Source organism: Suricata suricatta, chromosome X (assembly GCF_006229205.1).
Source record: "Suricata suricatta isolate VVHF042 chromosome X, meerkat_22Aug2017_6uvM2_HiC, whole genome shotgun sequence".
In the NCBI taxonomy this organism is placed as follows: Eukaryota; Metazoa; Chordata; class Mammalia; order Carnivora; family Herpestidae; genus Suricata; species Suricata suricatta.
In genome coordinates, this window is record NC_043717.1 from 52250907 (window position 1) to 52266213 (window position 15307).

At 39.3% G+C, this 15307-nt stretch overlaps 1 protein-coding gene across 3 annotated transcripts in view; it reads left to right on the top strand.

The window, feature by feature from the left end:
- OGT (O-linked N-acetylglucosamine (GlcNAc) transferase) overlaps positions 1-14802 on the top strand; it is a 38400-nt gene extending 23598 nt beyond the window's left edge. For all 3 annotated transcript variants that reach the window (XM_029929410.1, XM_029929411.1, XM_029929413.1), the window contains 8 exons: positions 198-323; positions 1001-1171; positions 1293-1409; positions 1508-1678; positions 5909-6061; positions 7734-7986; positions 9355-9478; positions 12530-14802. In XM_029929410.1, the coding sequence (XP_029785270.1) occupies positions 198-323; positions 1001-1171; positions 1293-1409; positions 1508-1678; positions 5909-6061; positions 7734-7986; positions 9355-9478; positions 12530-12704 (1290 nt within the window). In that variant the 3' untranslated portion in view covers positions 12705-14802. The remainder of the gene's footprint in view (positions 1-197; positions 324-1000; positions 1172-1292; positions 1410-1507; positions 1679-5908; positions 6062-7733; positions 7987-9354; positions 9479-12529) is intronic.
- Positions 14803-15307: the final 505 nt, after the last annotated feature.

Below are 15307 nucleotides of genomic sequence, written 5' to 3' on the forward strand. Positions count from 1 at the left end.
CTTAAGATTCTCATTCTCATTCCTCATTCTCATTCTCATTCTCTCCCCCTCTCCCTCTCACTCTCCCCCCTCTCTCCCCCTCTCCCTCTCCCTCCTTTCCCTGCTCATGCTCCTGTGCTCACTCACTCTCAAAAAAAAAAAAAGCTAATTGAATTACTTTGAGATTATATATAGTGAATTCTTTTTTTATTCCATAGATTCCATGCAATGGAAAAGCTGCTGATCGCATCCATCAGGATGGTATACACATCCTTGTAAATATGAATGGTTATACCAAGGGTGCTCGAAATGAACTCTTTGCTCTCAGGCCTGCTCCTATTCAGGTAAAGGAGTTAATGATAATTACTCACAATGTTTATTGACCTAAAAAGACAGTGATGTGGTTCTCTTCCCCCCACCCCCAGTTTATCTGGCATTTGAAACCTGTTTGACTTAAGAACACAAGTATAGGGGCACCTGGGTGGCTCAGTTGGTTGAGTGTCCAACTCTTGATTTTGGCTTAGGTTGTGATCCTAGGGTCATGGGATCGAGCCACGTGTCAGGCTCCATGCCTGTTTGGGATTCTCCCTGCTGTCCCTCCCCCACTTTTCCCCTCCCCCACTTTTCCCCTCCCCCTCCCATTCACTCTCTCCTTCTCTTCTTTTTTCCCCCTACTCTCCTTGTTCCCACTCTTCCTGTGCCCCTCTCCCCTGCTTGCACTCTCTGTAAAATAAAATAGAAAAAGAATCGTTCTTGAAATGCGCAGGGACAAAGGATTTTGAGTGCAGAACACAATGCCCACAGGTACATGCGTATGGAGACCTACAGTTCACGGTTGGGTACAAATAGTTGTCTTGTAAATTGGAAAAACATTTTAGCACTTAGAAGGTTAGTCTAAAATACTACTTAATTCCTCTTGGCTAAAGAAGTCAACCTTCCTTGTTTGTTTTTTTGTTTACTTATTTAATTTAGGACTCCTGATGAAGGTTTTGGTTTTTGGCCTAATTTTTTTCTCTTTTAGGCTATGTGGCTGGGATACCCTGGGACTAGTGGTGCGCTTTTCATGGATTATATCATCACCGATCAGGAAACTTCTCCAGCTGAAGTTGCTGAGCAGTATTCTGAGAAACTGGCTTACATGCCACATACTTTCTTTATTGGTGATCATGCTAATATGTTCCCTCACTTGAAGGTAGGTAGAGAAACAGTTCTATGTGGGGATTGCAAAGAACCATAGTCATTTATTTCCTTGCTCTTGTCTCTATGTTATCCTAACAGATACATGTCTCAAACTTTTTTGTTTCTTCGAGTAGAAAAAAGCAGTCATCGATTTTAAGTCCAATGGGCACATTTATGACAATCGGATTGTTCTGAATGGCATCGACCTCAAAGCATTTCTTGATAGTCTGCCAGATGTGAAAATTGTCAAGGTCAGAACCTGCTCAGTATTGTCATTGAAATAAAGTTAATCTGCATTTTGGATTTTTTCCCTTAATGATACATTTTGTTGTTGTTTTTTTTTTAAAAGATGAAGTGTCCTGATGGAGGAGACAATGGGGACAGCAGTAATACAGCTCTTAATATGCCTGTTATTCCTATGAATACTATTGCAGAAGCAGTTATTGAAATGATTAATAGAGGGCAAATCCAGATAACAATTAATGGATTCAGTATTAGCAACGGACTAGCAACCACCCAGGTAAGAAGAGAAAAATAGTGTAATATGTACCACCAAGTATTCATTTATCTCCTTTAAATCTCAGAATTCCAGAAAGCATAAGTAAGCATCATTATCCCTGTTTTATAGGAGAGGAAATAAAACATCAGTGGAAATTGGCAGCTTCTATAGCTTTGTCTTATTTTTTTTTAACGTTTATTTATATTTGAGAGACAGAAAGAGACAGTGCATGAGCGAGGGAGGAGCAGGGAGAGAGGGAGACACAGAATCTGAAGCAGGCTCCAGGCTCTGAGCTGTCTGCACAGAGCCTGATGCGGGACTTGAACTTACAAACGGAGAGGTCATGACCTAAGCTGAAATCGATGCTTAACCGAATGAGCCCCAGCTTTGTCTTATTTTAAACATCTCTTGGATTCAGCCAGCTGGTCACTTAATGAGGGTCTACTGTGTTAACGGTATCTTAATATTTCCTGCCTGTGGCTTTCCTCTTACCAACGGTGAATTATCTGTAGATCTCCTACAGTTTCTTGCTTCTGTAACTCAGTCTTTCCCTAGTCAAGTCTCCCTACTTTTTAAGACTTTCAGTTCAGGCAGCTTTTCTAGGAATTCATTCCTATCCTTATCGCTAATCTCACCTTCCGTGTTCTGCTGGTACCTACCTTTTTTGCTTCTGTAACGTTGGGGTTATATTTTTACATCTAGCACAACATGTTATAATTCCCTGTGTTTGTATTCTCCACTGAATTCAATTACTTTAGGGCTCATGTCTTAGCCACAGTAATCTGGTATATGTTCAATAAATATATATCGCATGTTTGAATATGTAGTACTGTCAGGAGATTAGAAGGCAAGGATCTCTTAGGAGTTAACAGTTTTAGTGGTATAACATTTCATACCAAGGGTGCTCAAAATGATCTCTCTTCTCTCAGGCCAGCTCCTGTTAAGATAAAGGAATTAGTAATAATCACTTAAAGTGTATATTGGGCTAAAAAGACGGTGGTGTGTTTTCTGAATCTCTGGTTAACTGTCAATTGAAAAAATAGGACAGACTTGTTAGACTTAAGAAAAACGTGTGTGTGTGTGTGTGTGTGTATATATAGAGAGAGAGAGAGAGAGGGAGAGAGTTTTTGACATGCATAGGGACAAAGAATTTTGAGCGTAGAGCACAATGCCCAAGTGTATGAAATGTTCATACACACCCGGAATAGTTACATAATGTAAATCAGTACCCAGAGGTGTGGGAATTATAAGACTTTAAATGTGTACATACTTAGAAATAGTGATGATCAATGTGAGGGGTAGAGATAATTTGGAGGAATAATTTAAAGTTAGCCTTCAAGGATGGGTGTGATTTAGAAAAGGACATTTCATTTATTACAGTGAGCAAAAGCTTGCTTTTGGATTAATAGGGTTTTTAAAAGAACTTTTTGGTTTGAGTGATAAATTTCAAGGTGTAGTCTTTACCACCCCCAATTAAGATAATTCTGTAACATTTTCCCTTTTTTTAACTTAAGATGTCATGAAGTTTTCTCATACTTGAAATGACATGACTTTTAATGATTATACTTTTTGGCATCTTAAGCATTCTTTATTAATTAAATACCAGACTATGCTATCTTTCTTTTAATTTTTTAAATTTAAATCCAGATTAACATTTAATAATGGTTTCAGGAGTAGTGATTCATTGCTTATTCATCCCAAGTGCCCTCTTTAATGCCCATTACCCATTTAGCTCATCCCCCCACCCAGCACACCTCCAGCAACTCTCAGTTTGTTCTCTGTTTTCAAGAGTCTCTTGGGGTGCCTGGATGGCTCAGTTAGTTAAGCATCTGACTTTTGATCTCGGCTCAAGTCATGATAGAGGCCCATATCAAACTCTGTGCTAGTGGCACAGAGCCTGCTTGGGATTTTTTTCTTCTGTGCGCCCCCCCCCCCGCCCCGCCTCAAAATAAATAAACTTTAAAAAAGAAAAAAATAAGAGTCTCTTATGGTTTGCCTCCCTCTCTCTTTTTATCTTATTCTCCTTCCCTTCCCCTATGTTCATCTGTTTGGTTTCTTAAATTCCACATATGAGTGAAATCATAATGATATTTACTTTCTCTGACTTATTTCACTTACCATTGTAAATGTAGTCTAGTCTAGCCCCCTTGTTGCAAATGGCAAGATTTCATTCTTTTTGATCGCTGAATAATATTCCACCGTGTGTGTGTGTGTGTGTGTGTGTGTGTGTGTGTGTGTGTGTGTGTGTACACACACATGCCATATCTTCTTCATTAGTCAGTTGATGGGCTTTTGGGTTCTTTCCATAATCTTGATATTGTTGATAGCGCTATTATAAACATTGGGGTGCATGTAACCCTCCAGCATTTTTGTATCCTTTTGATAAATACGTAGTTAGTAGTGCTATTGTTGGATCATAGGGTAGCTCTATTTTTAGTTTTTTGAGGAACCTCCATACTGGATTTGAAGTGGATATACCAGTTTGCATTCCCACCAACAGTGCAAGAGAGTTCACCTTTGTACACATCCTCACCAACACTTGTTGTTTCTTATGTTGTTGATTTTAGCCATTCTAACTGGTGTAAGGTGATAGCTCATTGTGGTTTTGATTTGTATTTCCCTGATGAAGAATGATGATGAGCATTTTTTCATGTGTCTGTTAGCCATCTTGATGTCTTTTGGAAAAGTGTTTGTGTCTTGTGCCCATTTCTTAACTGGATTTTTCGTTTTTTGGGTGTTGAGTTTGGTGAGTTCTTTATAGATTTTGGATACTAACCCTTTATTAGATACGATATTTGCAAATCTCTTCTCCCATTCGGTCAGTTGCCTTTTAGTTTTACTGATTGGTTCCTTCACTGTGCAGAAGCTTTTTATCTTGATGAGGTCCCAATAGTTCATGTTTGCTTTTGTTTCCCTGGTCTCCAGAGACATGTCAAGTAAGAAGTTGCTGCAGTCAAAGAGGCTTTTTGTCTGTTTTCTCCTCTAGGATTTTGATGGTTTCCTGTCTCACATTTAGGTCTTTCGTCCGTTTTATTTTTGTGTATGGTGTATGAATCTGGTTCAGGTTCATTCTTCTGCATGTCACCATCCAGTTTTCCCAACACCATTTGCTGAAGAGACTCTTTTTTCCATTGGATACTCTCTCCTGCTTTGCCGAAGAGTAGACCATACTTTTGTGGATTCTCTATTCTGTTCCTTTGATCTATGTGTCTGCTTTTTGTGCCAGTACTATACTCTCTTGATGATTACAGCTTTGTAATACACTTTAAAGTCTAGAATTGTGATGCTTCCAGCGTTGGTTTTCTTTTTCAACATTACTTTGGCTATTCAGGGTCTTTTCTGGTTCCCTACGAATTTTAGAATTGTTTGTTCTAGCTCTGTGAAGAATGCTGGTGTTACTTTTTTTTAATGTTTCTTTATTTTTGAGAGACCGAGAGTGAGCAGGGAGGAGAAGAGAGAGACGGAGATGCAGAATCCAAAGCAGGACCCGGGCTCTGAGCTGTTAGCACAGAGCCTGATGTGGGGCTTAAACTCACGAACTGCGAGATCATGACCTGAGCTGAAGTTGGCCGCTTAACCAACTGAGCCACCCAGGCTCCCCAGAATGCTGATGCTATTTTGACTGGGATTGCATTGAATATGTAGATTGCTTTGGGTAGTATTGACATTGTAACAATATTTGTTCTTCCAATCCATGCTCATGGAATGTTTTTCCATTTGTGCCTTCTTCAGTCTCTTTCATAAGCTTTCTATCATTTTCAGCATATAGGTTTTTAAAAAAATTTTTAAACGTTTATTCATTTTTGAGAGTGGGAACAGGAGAGGGGCAGACACACAGACTCTGAAGCAGACTCCAGGCTCTGACTGGTCAGCACAGAGCCCAATGTGGGGCTCAAAACCAAGAGCCACAAGATCATGACCTGAGCTGAAGTCAGATGCTCAACCAACAAGCCACCCAAGGTGCCACCAGCATACAGATTTTTTTACCTCTTTGGTTAGGTTTATTCCTAGGTGTTTTATGGTCTTTAGTGTTATTGTGAATGGGATCGATTCCTCGATTTCTCTTGTGGTTCATTATTGGTATATAGAAATGCCACAGACTTCTGTACTTTGATTTTAAATCCAACAACTTTGCTGAATTCATGTGTCAGTTCTAAGATTTTTTTGATGGAGTCTTTCAGGTTTTCTGCATAGAGTATTATGTCATTTGAGACTATGCTGACTCTAAATGTAATCATGTTCTTGTTCTAGATCAACAATAAAGCTGCCACTGGAGAGGAGGTTCCTCGTACCATTATTGTAACCACCCGTTCCCAGTATGGGTTACCAGAAGATGCCATTGTCTACTGTAATTTTAATCAGTTATACAAAATTGACCCTTCTACTCTGCAGATGTGGGCAAATGTGAGTATGTATGGATTCATTATTCACGTCTAGAGACTAGTAAAGATTCTGTATTATGTATGCCGTCTTGTTGAGGCTGCCCTCCATCCCTATTCAGTAGCTGTTGTGCTCATTTCCAGAATGTTGGAAAGAGTAGTCGATTTTTCAGCCATTTTTGATTTCTCCTTCCAGCAATCTATGTATCACATTATGAGCCTTTTTAATTTATGTATTCAACACCAGGGATCAGCTGCCTTTTTCTTAAAGGGCCAGCTGGTATATATTTTTGGTTTTGCAGCTCATACTCTGTTACAGTTGCTCAACTTTGCCATTGGAGCAGGAAGACACCATAGACATTGTGTAAATGTATGAGTGAGTATAGGTGTGTTCCCATAAAGTTTAATTTACCCAACCTGGCAACATGCCAGATTTGGCTTCCAGGGCCTAGTTTGCCAACCCGTGGTCTAAACTGATAGCAAAAGTGTCATGTACATGTGCCCGGGCTTAACATTCTTGCAGTATCGTATAGTTATAACTAAGAAGGAATTGACTTATGCCGTTACCTCTCAGTCTGTTCATCAGACCAGTTTGCACAAGCAAGACCTCTGAAAGTTCTAAACTTGAATATCCATAACTGGCTTTTTTTCTGTAGGGCTGAAAGAATTCTTGATTTTCTTTTTGATACTGGCTTTTTTTTCCCCTGTGTGTGTGTGTGTTTTAAAGGAAAGGTGTGGGTGGAAGAGGAAGCAGATGAGTACAGGCTTACTATCCCTTAATCTTTACTCTTAAGTGTTAAAAAAACATCCAGAACAGCTTTTTCAGAAGTTTGTGGCAAATCTTTTTGACAGCTGCCTGAACTGCCTGAACTGATGTTAGGCTGCTTTTTGGTCTTTTATCTGTTCCATCCAATATGAATATTCCTACATCTCAGTGCAGAGGTACTCATGTGTTTGTTTACAGGGAGTTGCTGCTGAAGCTGTTATATAATATATATGTACTGTACTTCTTTTTAAAAATCTGAAGTATGAATTCTGAAATCCATCTGTTCTGTCTTTCAGGGAAGGGATAGTAAACTTGTTTGGTAACATTGAGCAGATGTAGATTTAAATCAGGGGTTGGCAAGACTATGGCCTGTGGACCAGATCCAGCACACTGCCTGTTTTCGTAAATAAAATTTTATTGACACACAGGCTTACTTGTTTGCATGTTGTCTATGGCTGTTTCGAGTGACCAGGACAGAATCAAGTAGTTCTGATAGAGTCCATGTGGCTGCAAAGCCAAAAGTATTTGTTCTCTGGTCCTTTACAGAAAGTCAGTTCACACCTAATCTTGACTAAGCACATAAAGTCAGGTAAGTGTGAGCTGGTTTTATTGTGTCATGGTAGGAGATTTAAAATTTGAAATGGAAAATTTCTATCTCATCAACAAAAACCACTACCAGTAATAATTCCCACAGGACTCAGCCATCTTGGATATTGCCAATTAGTAACTTGTTTTGTGTCTTAAATCAGTCTTCTTTCTTTGACCTCTGGGACAGATAAGCAGAACAGGAACGTATGATTCAGTTGATCTAATTCATCTATGAAGGGAAGACAGAGTTCACAGTAGGCTACTAGAATTATTAGCTCTCTGGGAGCCTTTCTTGAGGAGGGTGGAGCTGCTATTAAAAATTATTCTTATTTCCCCCTTTTAGATTCTGAAGCGGGTTCCCAATAGTGTGCTGTGGCTGTTGCGTTTTCCAGCAGTAGGAGAACCTAATATTCAACAATATGCGCAAAACATGGGACTTCCCCAGAGCCGTATCATTTTTTCACCTGTTGCTCCCAAAGAGGAACATGTCAGGAGAGGCCAGCTGGCTGACGTCTGCCTGGACACTCCGCTCTGTAATGGGCACACCACAGGGATGGATGTCCTCTGGGCAGGAACACCCATGGTAACTATGCCAGGTGAGGTGCTGATAAATCATTGGAATCTTCCTCGGCCATTTTATTTTATTTTATTTTATCTTAATGTTTTTATTTATTTTTGAGACAGAGGAAGAGCATAAATGGGAAGGGGCAGAGAGAGGGAGACACAGAATCTGAAGCAGGCTCCAGGATCTGAGCTGTCAGCACAGAGCCCGATGTGGAGCTCGAACCCACGAATGGCGAGATCATGACCGGAGCCAAAGTCAGACGCTTAACTGAGCCACCCAGGCGCCCCTATTTTGTTTTTTCTTTTTGAGTTTATTTATCTTAGAGAGAGAGAGACAGGGACAGAGGATGAGGTAAAGAGAATCCCAAGCAGGCTCCCCACTGTCAGCATGAGCTCAATGCGAGGCTCAAACTCATGAACCTTGGGATTATGACCTGAGCTGAAATCAGGAGTTGGACGCTTAACCAACTGAGCCAACCAGGTGCCCCTTCCTTGTTCCTTTTATTTATTTTTTATTTCCTCTTAACATATTTTTAAATGTTTATTTCTTTTGAGAGACAGATAGCGTGAGTGGCAGGGGCAGTGGGGAGAGAGGGAGACTGAGAATCCCAAGCAGGCTCACGCTGTCAGCACAGAGCCCAGTGCGGGTGATCTCACGAAACCATGAGATCATGACCTGAGCCAAAACCAAGAGCCAGATGCTTAACTGAGTGACACAGGTGCCCTTCTTTCTCTCTCTCTCTTTTTTTTAAATGTTTTATTTATTTTAGAGAAAGGGACAATGTGAGCAGGGGAGAGTCAGAGAGAGAGGGAGACACAGAATCTGAAGACAGGCTCTAGGCTCTGAGCTAGCTGTCAGCACAGAGCCTGACGTAGTGTTTGAACCCATGAACCGTGAGATCATGCCCTGAGCCAAAGCCAGACACTCAACCGACCGCGCCACCCAGGTGCCCCTTCCTTGTTCTTTTTTCTTTTTTTTTTTTAATTTTTTTAAATGCTTTATTTATTTTTGAGAGACAGAGACAGCAGGAGCAGGGGAGGGTCAGAGAGCGAGGGAGGCACAGAATCGGAAGACCGGCTCCAGGCTCTGAGCTAGTTGTCAGCACAGAGCCCGACGTGGGGTCAAACTCACGAACTGTGAGATCATGACCTGAGCTGAAGCTGGACGCTTAACTGACTGAGCCACTCGTTCTTTTTAAAATCTCCTTTGGGGGAGACCTCTTTAGGTGAAATTTTGTGTATTAGAAGGAGCGTTTAGGGCAAGCTGATTAAAAAACGAGCTTTGTTAACATCTCAGCACTTGGCCTCATTCTCCTCTGCATTATGTGGGTACTTAACATTAATAACAGTAACTGTGCTGTTTACATTCTCAGACATGCAGTTCTTTTTTTTTATTACAGGAGAGACTCTCGCTTCTCGAGTTGCAGCTTCCCAGCTCACTTGTTTAGGTTGTCTTGAGCTTATTGCTAAAAATAGACAAGAATATGAAGACATAGCTGTGAAACTGGGAACCGATCTAGAATAGTAAGTAAACTTTCATGAGTGAATTTATTATATGGTAAAGGAGATAGATACGGAAAATTTAGAGGGAATATAGCTGTTATGAAATGAAATCACAAAAGGTGGCTGATATGAAATAGGTGAATTAGTTGTATGATCTCTAGAGGAGAGAACTTTGTAAACTTTCATAAACACAGTGGCCAATAGGTTTTACTATGTAAAGGATAAATGGCTGAATAAAAGTGAATCAAGAAAATTAAAAGGCAGGCAAGAGGGGGAAAAAATCTTTTTGTTTCTGATGTCCAGTTATAGTAGCCTGGCTATAGAAAGACTAAAGAACATTCATAACTTAAATTCCTTAATAGGAAAGTAAATAAGGAAATGAGCAGACAAGTCACTGAAGTAGAAATACAAACTGTTAAGAGGAAAAACGTTTCAACCTCTATAGTAGAAGTATAGATAGAAAATCACATTGTGGTATGCCTGTTATTTGCCTACAAAATATAGTATTTTTAATATGATACCATTGAGTGAGCACTGAGGGAGTTGGCCTTTTCATACAGTGAGTAAATTGGTGCAACCCTTCCTCAAAGATTTTAAGAACCTTAAAAAAAAAAACAACAGACCTTTGATGCTAATAGTGCCAAATCTTCACTCTGTAGCATAAAAGGGAAAAAAAGAAAAAGCATAACTTCAGTGCCCTAAGTGGGTGGGAATTAGAGCGGTGGTGCTTAGATGAGTGATGCATTAGCCCTACAATGAAGTAGTTTTTCTCTCTTAAATGAGGCTTTTCTTTGGGTGTTATGAGTAATTTCTTTCTTTGTGTTTTTCTGAGAAGTAGCATATTCTAGGGAAGTTTAAAGAAGGAAGCTCTTTGAATTAGACTGCCTGGGTATGAATCCATGCTCTCCCACTTACCAGCTTTGTGACTTTGGGCAATTTAGTCTCTATGTGCCTCGGTTTTTCCATCTGCAAAATGTAGATAAATGATAGTACCTACCTTGCAGAGACATGAAGATTAAAAAGCGGCGTTCCATGTAATGTACTTACAAGTTCTTGTAAGCATTCAAGAGATGTGAAACATTTATTATTTTCAAAATTTTCTCCATTGAACATCATACACATCTAAGAAAAATGATTGAAAATTTGAGCCCACCCATTAAAAAAATTAAGATAGGTGTCCGTCATTTCAGAGATAACTATATAGTAAATCTTCTAGTGTATTTTAAAAAAAATTTTAGAGCTTAGTTGGTTTCATACAATACTTTTTCCTAACATTTTGTTATAAAAGTTTTCAATTTTATAATAAACACTTCTCTACTGCTTGGATTTTACCACTAATATCTGACTAGTTTATCATGTATCTTCTCATCTATTTATTCCTCTATCCATCTAGCAGTCCACCTTCTTTGATTGATTTTGAAGTAAATTGCACACATCCGTACTCTCACATACTTCAGAAGGGACATCGTTAACTAAAGTGTAATAATTTCTTTTGAGGCAGAAGTTATATACAGTGAAATACACAAATCTTAAATTTGAGTTTTGAAACATTTCCTTTATAACCCAAACCCACAGTGCATGACAGTACGTTATCCTCACTACAGAAATTTCCTTCAGTTCCTACTCAGTTTGTCCTGTACACCAACCCTCAGATTACCACTGTTCTGATTTTTTTCCCCCATCATAACTTCATTTTGCCTTTCTAGAACCTTATATAAATTAAACTGTACAGTTTGTACTCTGAAGGTTTTTTTGCACTTAGTATAACGTTGTAAGTCTTAACAGTACTTTGTTTTTTTAAATGAGTATTTGGTCATATGGACGTACCATACCATTCTCCTGGCAACATAGAGAACTTAGAAAAATAAGATAAGAGTACATAAGTACTTTTATTTGGAAGGTAGCGTTCATATGGTTATGGTTGGGTTGAGGCCAATAATAATGTGTACGCATTGTACTAGTTCTGTCACAATAGACATTGAAAATTTTTTATTGCTTTTAAAAACGTACAGGAGCGTTCCAGCTTCTTGCTCTAAAGTAGTAATTCTCTCCATAGAAGAAGAATCTTGTGACAAATTATGTTTTTAGAAAAGGAGTAGAGAATTCTTTTCAGTTTTTCCCAGAAGAATCAATTGCTTTTTTCCCGTCTCTGAACGGAACCATGGTCTTGGTGATATCAGTAACAATTTTTTAAAGACGTTTATTTTTATTATTTATTTTGAGACAACGTGCAAGCAGGGAAGGGGCAGAGAGAGAAAGAGAGAGAGGCAGAGAGTATCCCAAGCAGATTCCATACTGTCGGCACAGAACCCAGTACGGGGCTCAATCTCACGAACCAGTAGGTCATGACCTGAGCCGAAGTCAAGAATTGGACAGTTAACCGATTGAGCTGCTCAGAAGCCCTGGAAAACTTTTTTTTTGTATCTAAATAAACAGTATTTAAGTGGAAAATTATGGCAGTAGATGTAGTACATTTATTCTCTAGGGTATTTTTCCTATTTCATTAAATATTCATAAATTGAATGCTTCATGTGATGTTTGTGCTCTAGCTATTAAAAATGATGCTTCAGTGAACATCTTTACATGGCCAAGTTTGTCTGCATCTCTGATTAGTTCTTGTGAGTAGATTTAAAGGTGTTCGTGATAGGTCAGAGGGCTATGGCCATTTTCGTTTCTTCACGCACACATTGGTAAATCGCTTACCAAAAGGGTAAGCGGTGTACATTCTAACCAGTAATATGTAGGAATAGGCACGGGTCCTTGCCAATTCTTTATTTTAAAGGTAGCAATGCGATGACATGGGGGAAAGCATGGTGTCTCTTGCATATACTTCTTTAGGAACGAACTATTTTCAGAGGACATGGAGGTGAACTTGATTATAAGTGTTAGCATTATGTTAGCTGTGACCCTTTACTTTTTCAGCATTGAGGTCAGGGTGGCCAATCAGGAGAGAAAACTGTGTGAAGTTCAGTCATATATTTTACCACAGAGGTAACTAGGTATTTATGAGGGCTAGTTATGAGTTTCTGCTCTTGATTTGTGAACTTGCTTCTTTTTTCTTTTCTTGCCTAGCTTGAAGAAAATCCGTGGCAAAGTCTGGAAGCAAAGAATATCTAGCCCTCTATTCAACACCAAACAATACACAATGGAACTAGAGCGGCTCTATCTACAGATGTGGGAGCATTATGCAGCTGGCAACAAACCTGATCACATGATTAAACCTGTTGAAGTCACTGAGTCGGCCTAAATAAAGACTGTGAACAGGAGATTATTCCCCTGTACCTGAGCCTCAACCTTCTGGGGAAAGGGAACTAGATAACGTACTTTTTACTTATCTGTACAGTGCCGTGTTGCAGATGGGTGACAGATGATCATAGAATAGCACAGCCAGACTTGCTTCCTGCATGTTAGGGAGAGATACAAAAGTTGGGAAACTGCTGTCCCACAAGGAATCTCCACAGAATTTTGCAGCGACCAGGTGGTGCATAGGTCTGGAAGGTCTGCTCTCCTTTGGTCTTCCATGGGATGGTTAGTGTTGAGGGGAGATGAAGATTGTCCAGCTGTTGTTGTGATTCCATGGATTGATCGAGTCTTCTGAATTAATTTTTTTCTTTATATTTTGGGTATTGGAGCTTTTAAAAATGTTTGGTTTCAGGTATTTTTATTCATGTGAAGTGTATATGATTTTCTTGAGATTAAGCTAAAATGTTGCCCCTTGTTTTAGTTTCTGAACTCCACAGATTAATGGCAACTTTGCAGGTGCAGTCTTTTTATAGGTTTTATAAACCACTTGAGCCTATATCAGTCGTTTTAGTGTCTGACCTAATGTTTGGAACTATCAGTGATCAGTTAGTTGGTTTAGATGATGACTTAAACGTTTATTTCTGGTCCATTTCCCATTTCCTGCTCTTCCCTTCCCCCACTTTAAATTTTCTCCTGTAACTCAGCTAACGAAACGAAGTCTGATTTTAAGCATCCCAGAGTGTTTCTCTTAAACACGTCATCTGGTGCCAAATGAAAATTCTTAGGAGTGATAATTATGCAGGGCGTAGCTGTGGTACTGTCGTTGATGATGATATAGATTTCTTGGGCCTAGTTTCGACCTGTTTCACCAGTGTTTTACCTTTCACCGCCCCTCTATGCTGCTTCCAGAAGTGATAGTGTGATATGATTTTTACCTTTCTTTCTCAAGTTTGTTTTTTTAAGTGAGTCCTGTTCTTCCTATTTCTTTCAGCAGAAATGAAATCCCAGGTAAGTATAAGTATTCACATATTTGATCAGTAAGTCACAGGTATCTTCAGTACATTGAATAATGCTCATCAGAAATCATAGGTAAAAAGCTGTGAAGGACCAGCTGTGTAAATGAGTAATTATTTTTCAGACCTTCTAGGGTATTATATAATAACGATCTTCTGGACTTGGTCTTGAAGTCTGTATGGATCAGCCTCAGTGTAGCAAACTGCACTGCTACTTGGTTTGGAGTACAAAGTAGACTTTAGCCCTCCTGGAGCTTGAGTTATTGTTATTAAAAACCATAGGAATAAAATTATTGAATTTCAACAAAGGATCGAGGGCTTGAGGCGTAAACAAGCCAATATATGAATACATGTTTTGTTGCTGTACTGTACTTCGGCTATCCAGTAACAGATAATTTTTTGTCTGCTAGTAGTGTTCTAGATTCTAATGTCTTTCCAAAGCGCTGAGGCAGTGCACCTATTCTGTAGTTGCAGCTGATGTCTGAATGTATCCTAGTTGACAAATTATTGATTAATAAGAACTTGGGTTTCTAAAAGATTCTTACTGTTAACCAGAATCTGAGCAGGGAGTCTCAAATGTAATTCTTGCCAGAATTACATACATGGTAATGAACTGTTGTATACCTTTTAACAATGTAAATCAAGAAACATCAGTTTAGGGATTTAATTTATTTTTTACCCAAACGAATGGTCAGTTAAAGGTTGCCAGCATGGTTGCAGATAAACCGATGTTTGAAATTCACCAAACTACTTCATGTGGAATAGGATAAAATACTTCCAGTGCCCTCAAGGCTGTGGCCTTACAGTCATTTTACATAGCACATCATTCCTCCTATAGGGATGAACTTTTTCCTGGCACGAAAAGTAGCCGCTCTGGTTGAAGCTTTGCTTATTGTAATAGGCTTTTGTTTCCAGGTAACATGTCTGTGGAAGACTTAATTCTGAATAGAGATATAGATATTATTGGAAACTAATTGTTTTTTTCTATTATATTCCGCTTTATCAAAAAAGTAAAAATTTAAATTGTGCTACAGAAATCCAGATGTTGTCTTGCGATCCTTAAACAATAAATGAATGATTTGCCCTTAATGTGGCTGATGTATTTTTTTGTGTTCTGTTACATTGAGCGTTGTACAGAATAATCAGGTCATCCAGTGATGAAACTTACATTTGAACAGCTGCAAGCAACAAAAGGGCCAGATTTCCCTAGGGTAGCTTCAATACTAAGAAATATTTAGTTTTCTCAGCCAGGTGTGGTAGAGGGGGTGGGGCTGGCATATGCCCCGAAGGATGAGGACAAAGCCTGTGACTCCCAGCACACCCATTCATGTTTGTTTTTGTTTTGCTTATGGCTCTTTGTGTGGCCCATTCATGCTCCGGATTTGAATTCAGCCACAGGTATGAGGGAGGACATCCATCCGTGCATCAGGGACCAGAGCAGGCTGTTTAGCTGCCTGTTTTCTCAGAGATAATAAATGGGAAAAATTTTTTTTCAATAAAATTTCAGGGGCACCTGGCTGGCTCAGTTGGTAGAGCAAGTGACTCTTGATCTCGGGGTTGTGTGTTCAAATCTCAGGTTGGGCATAGTGCTTAC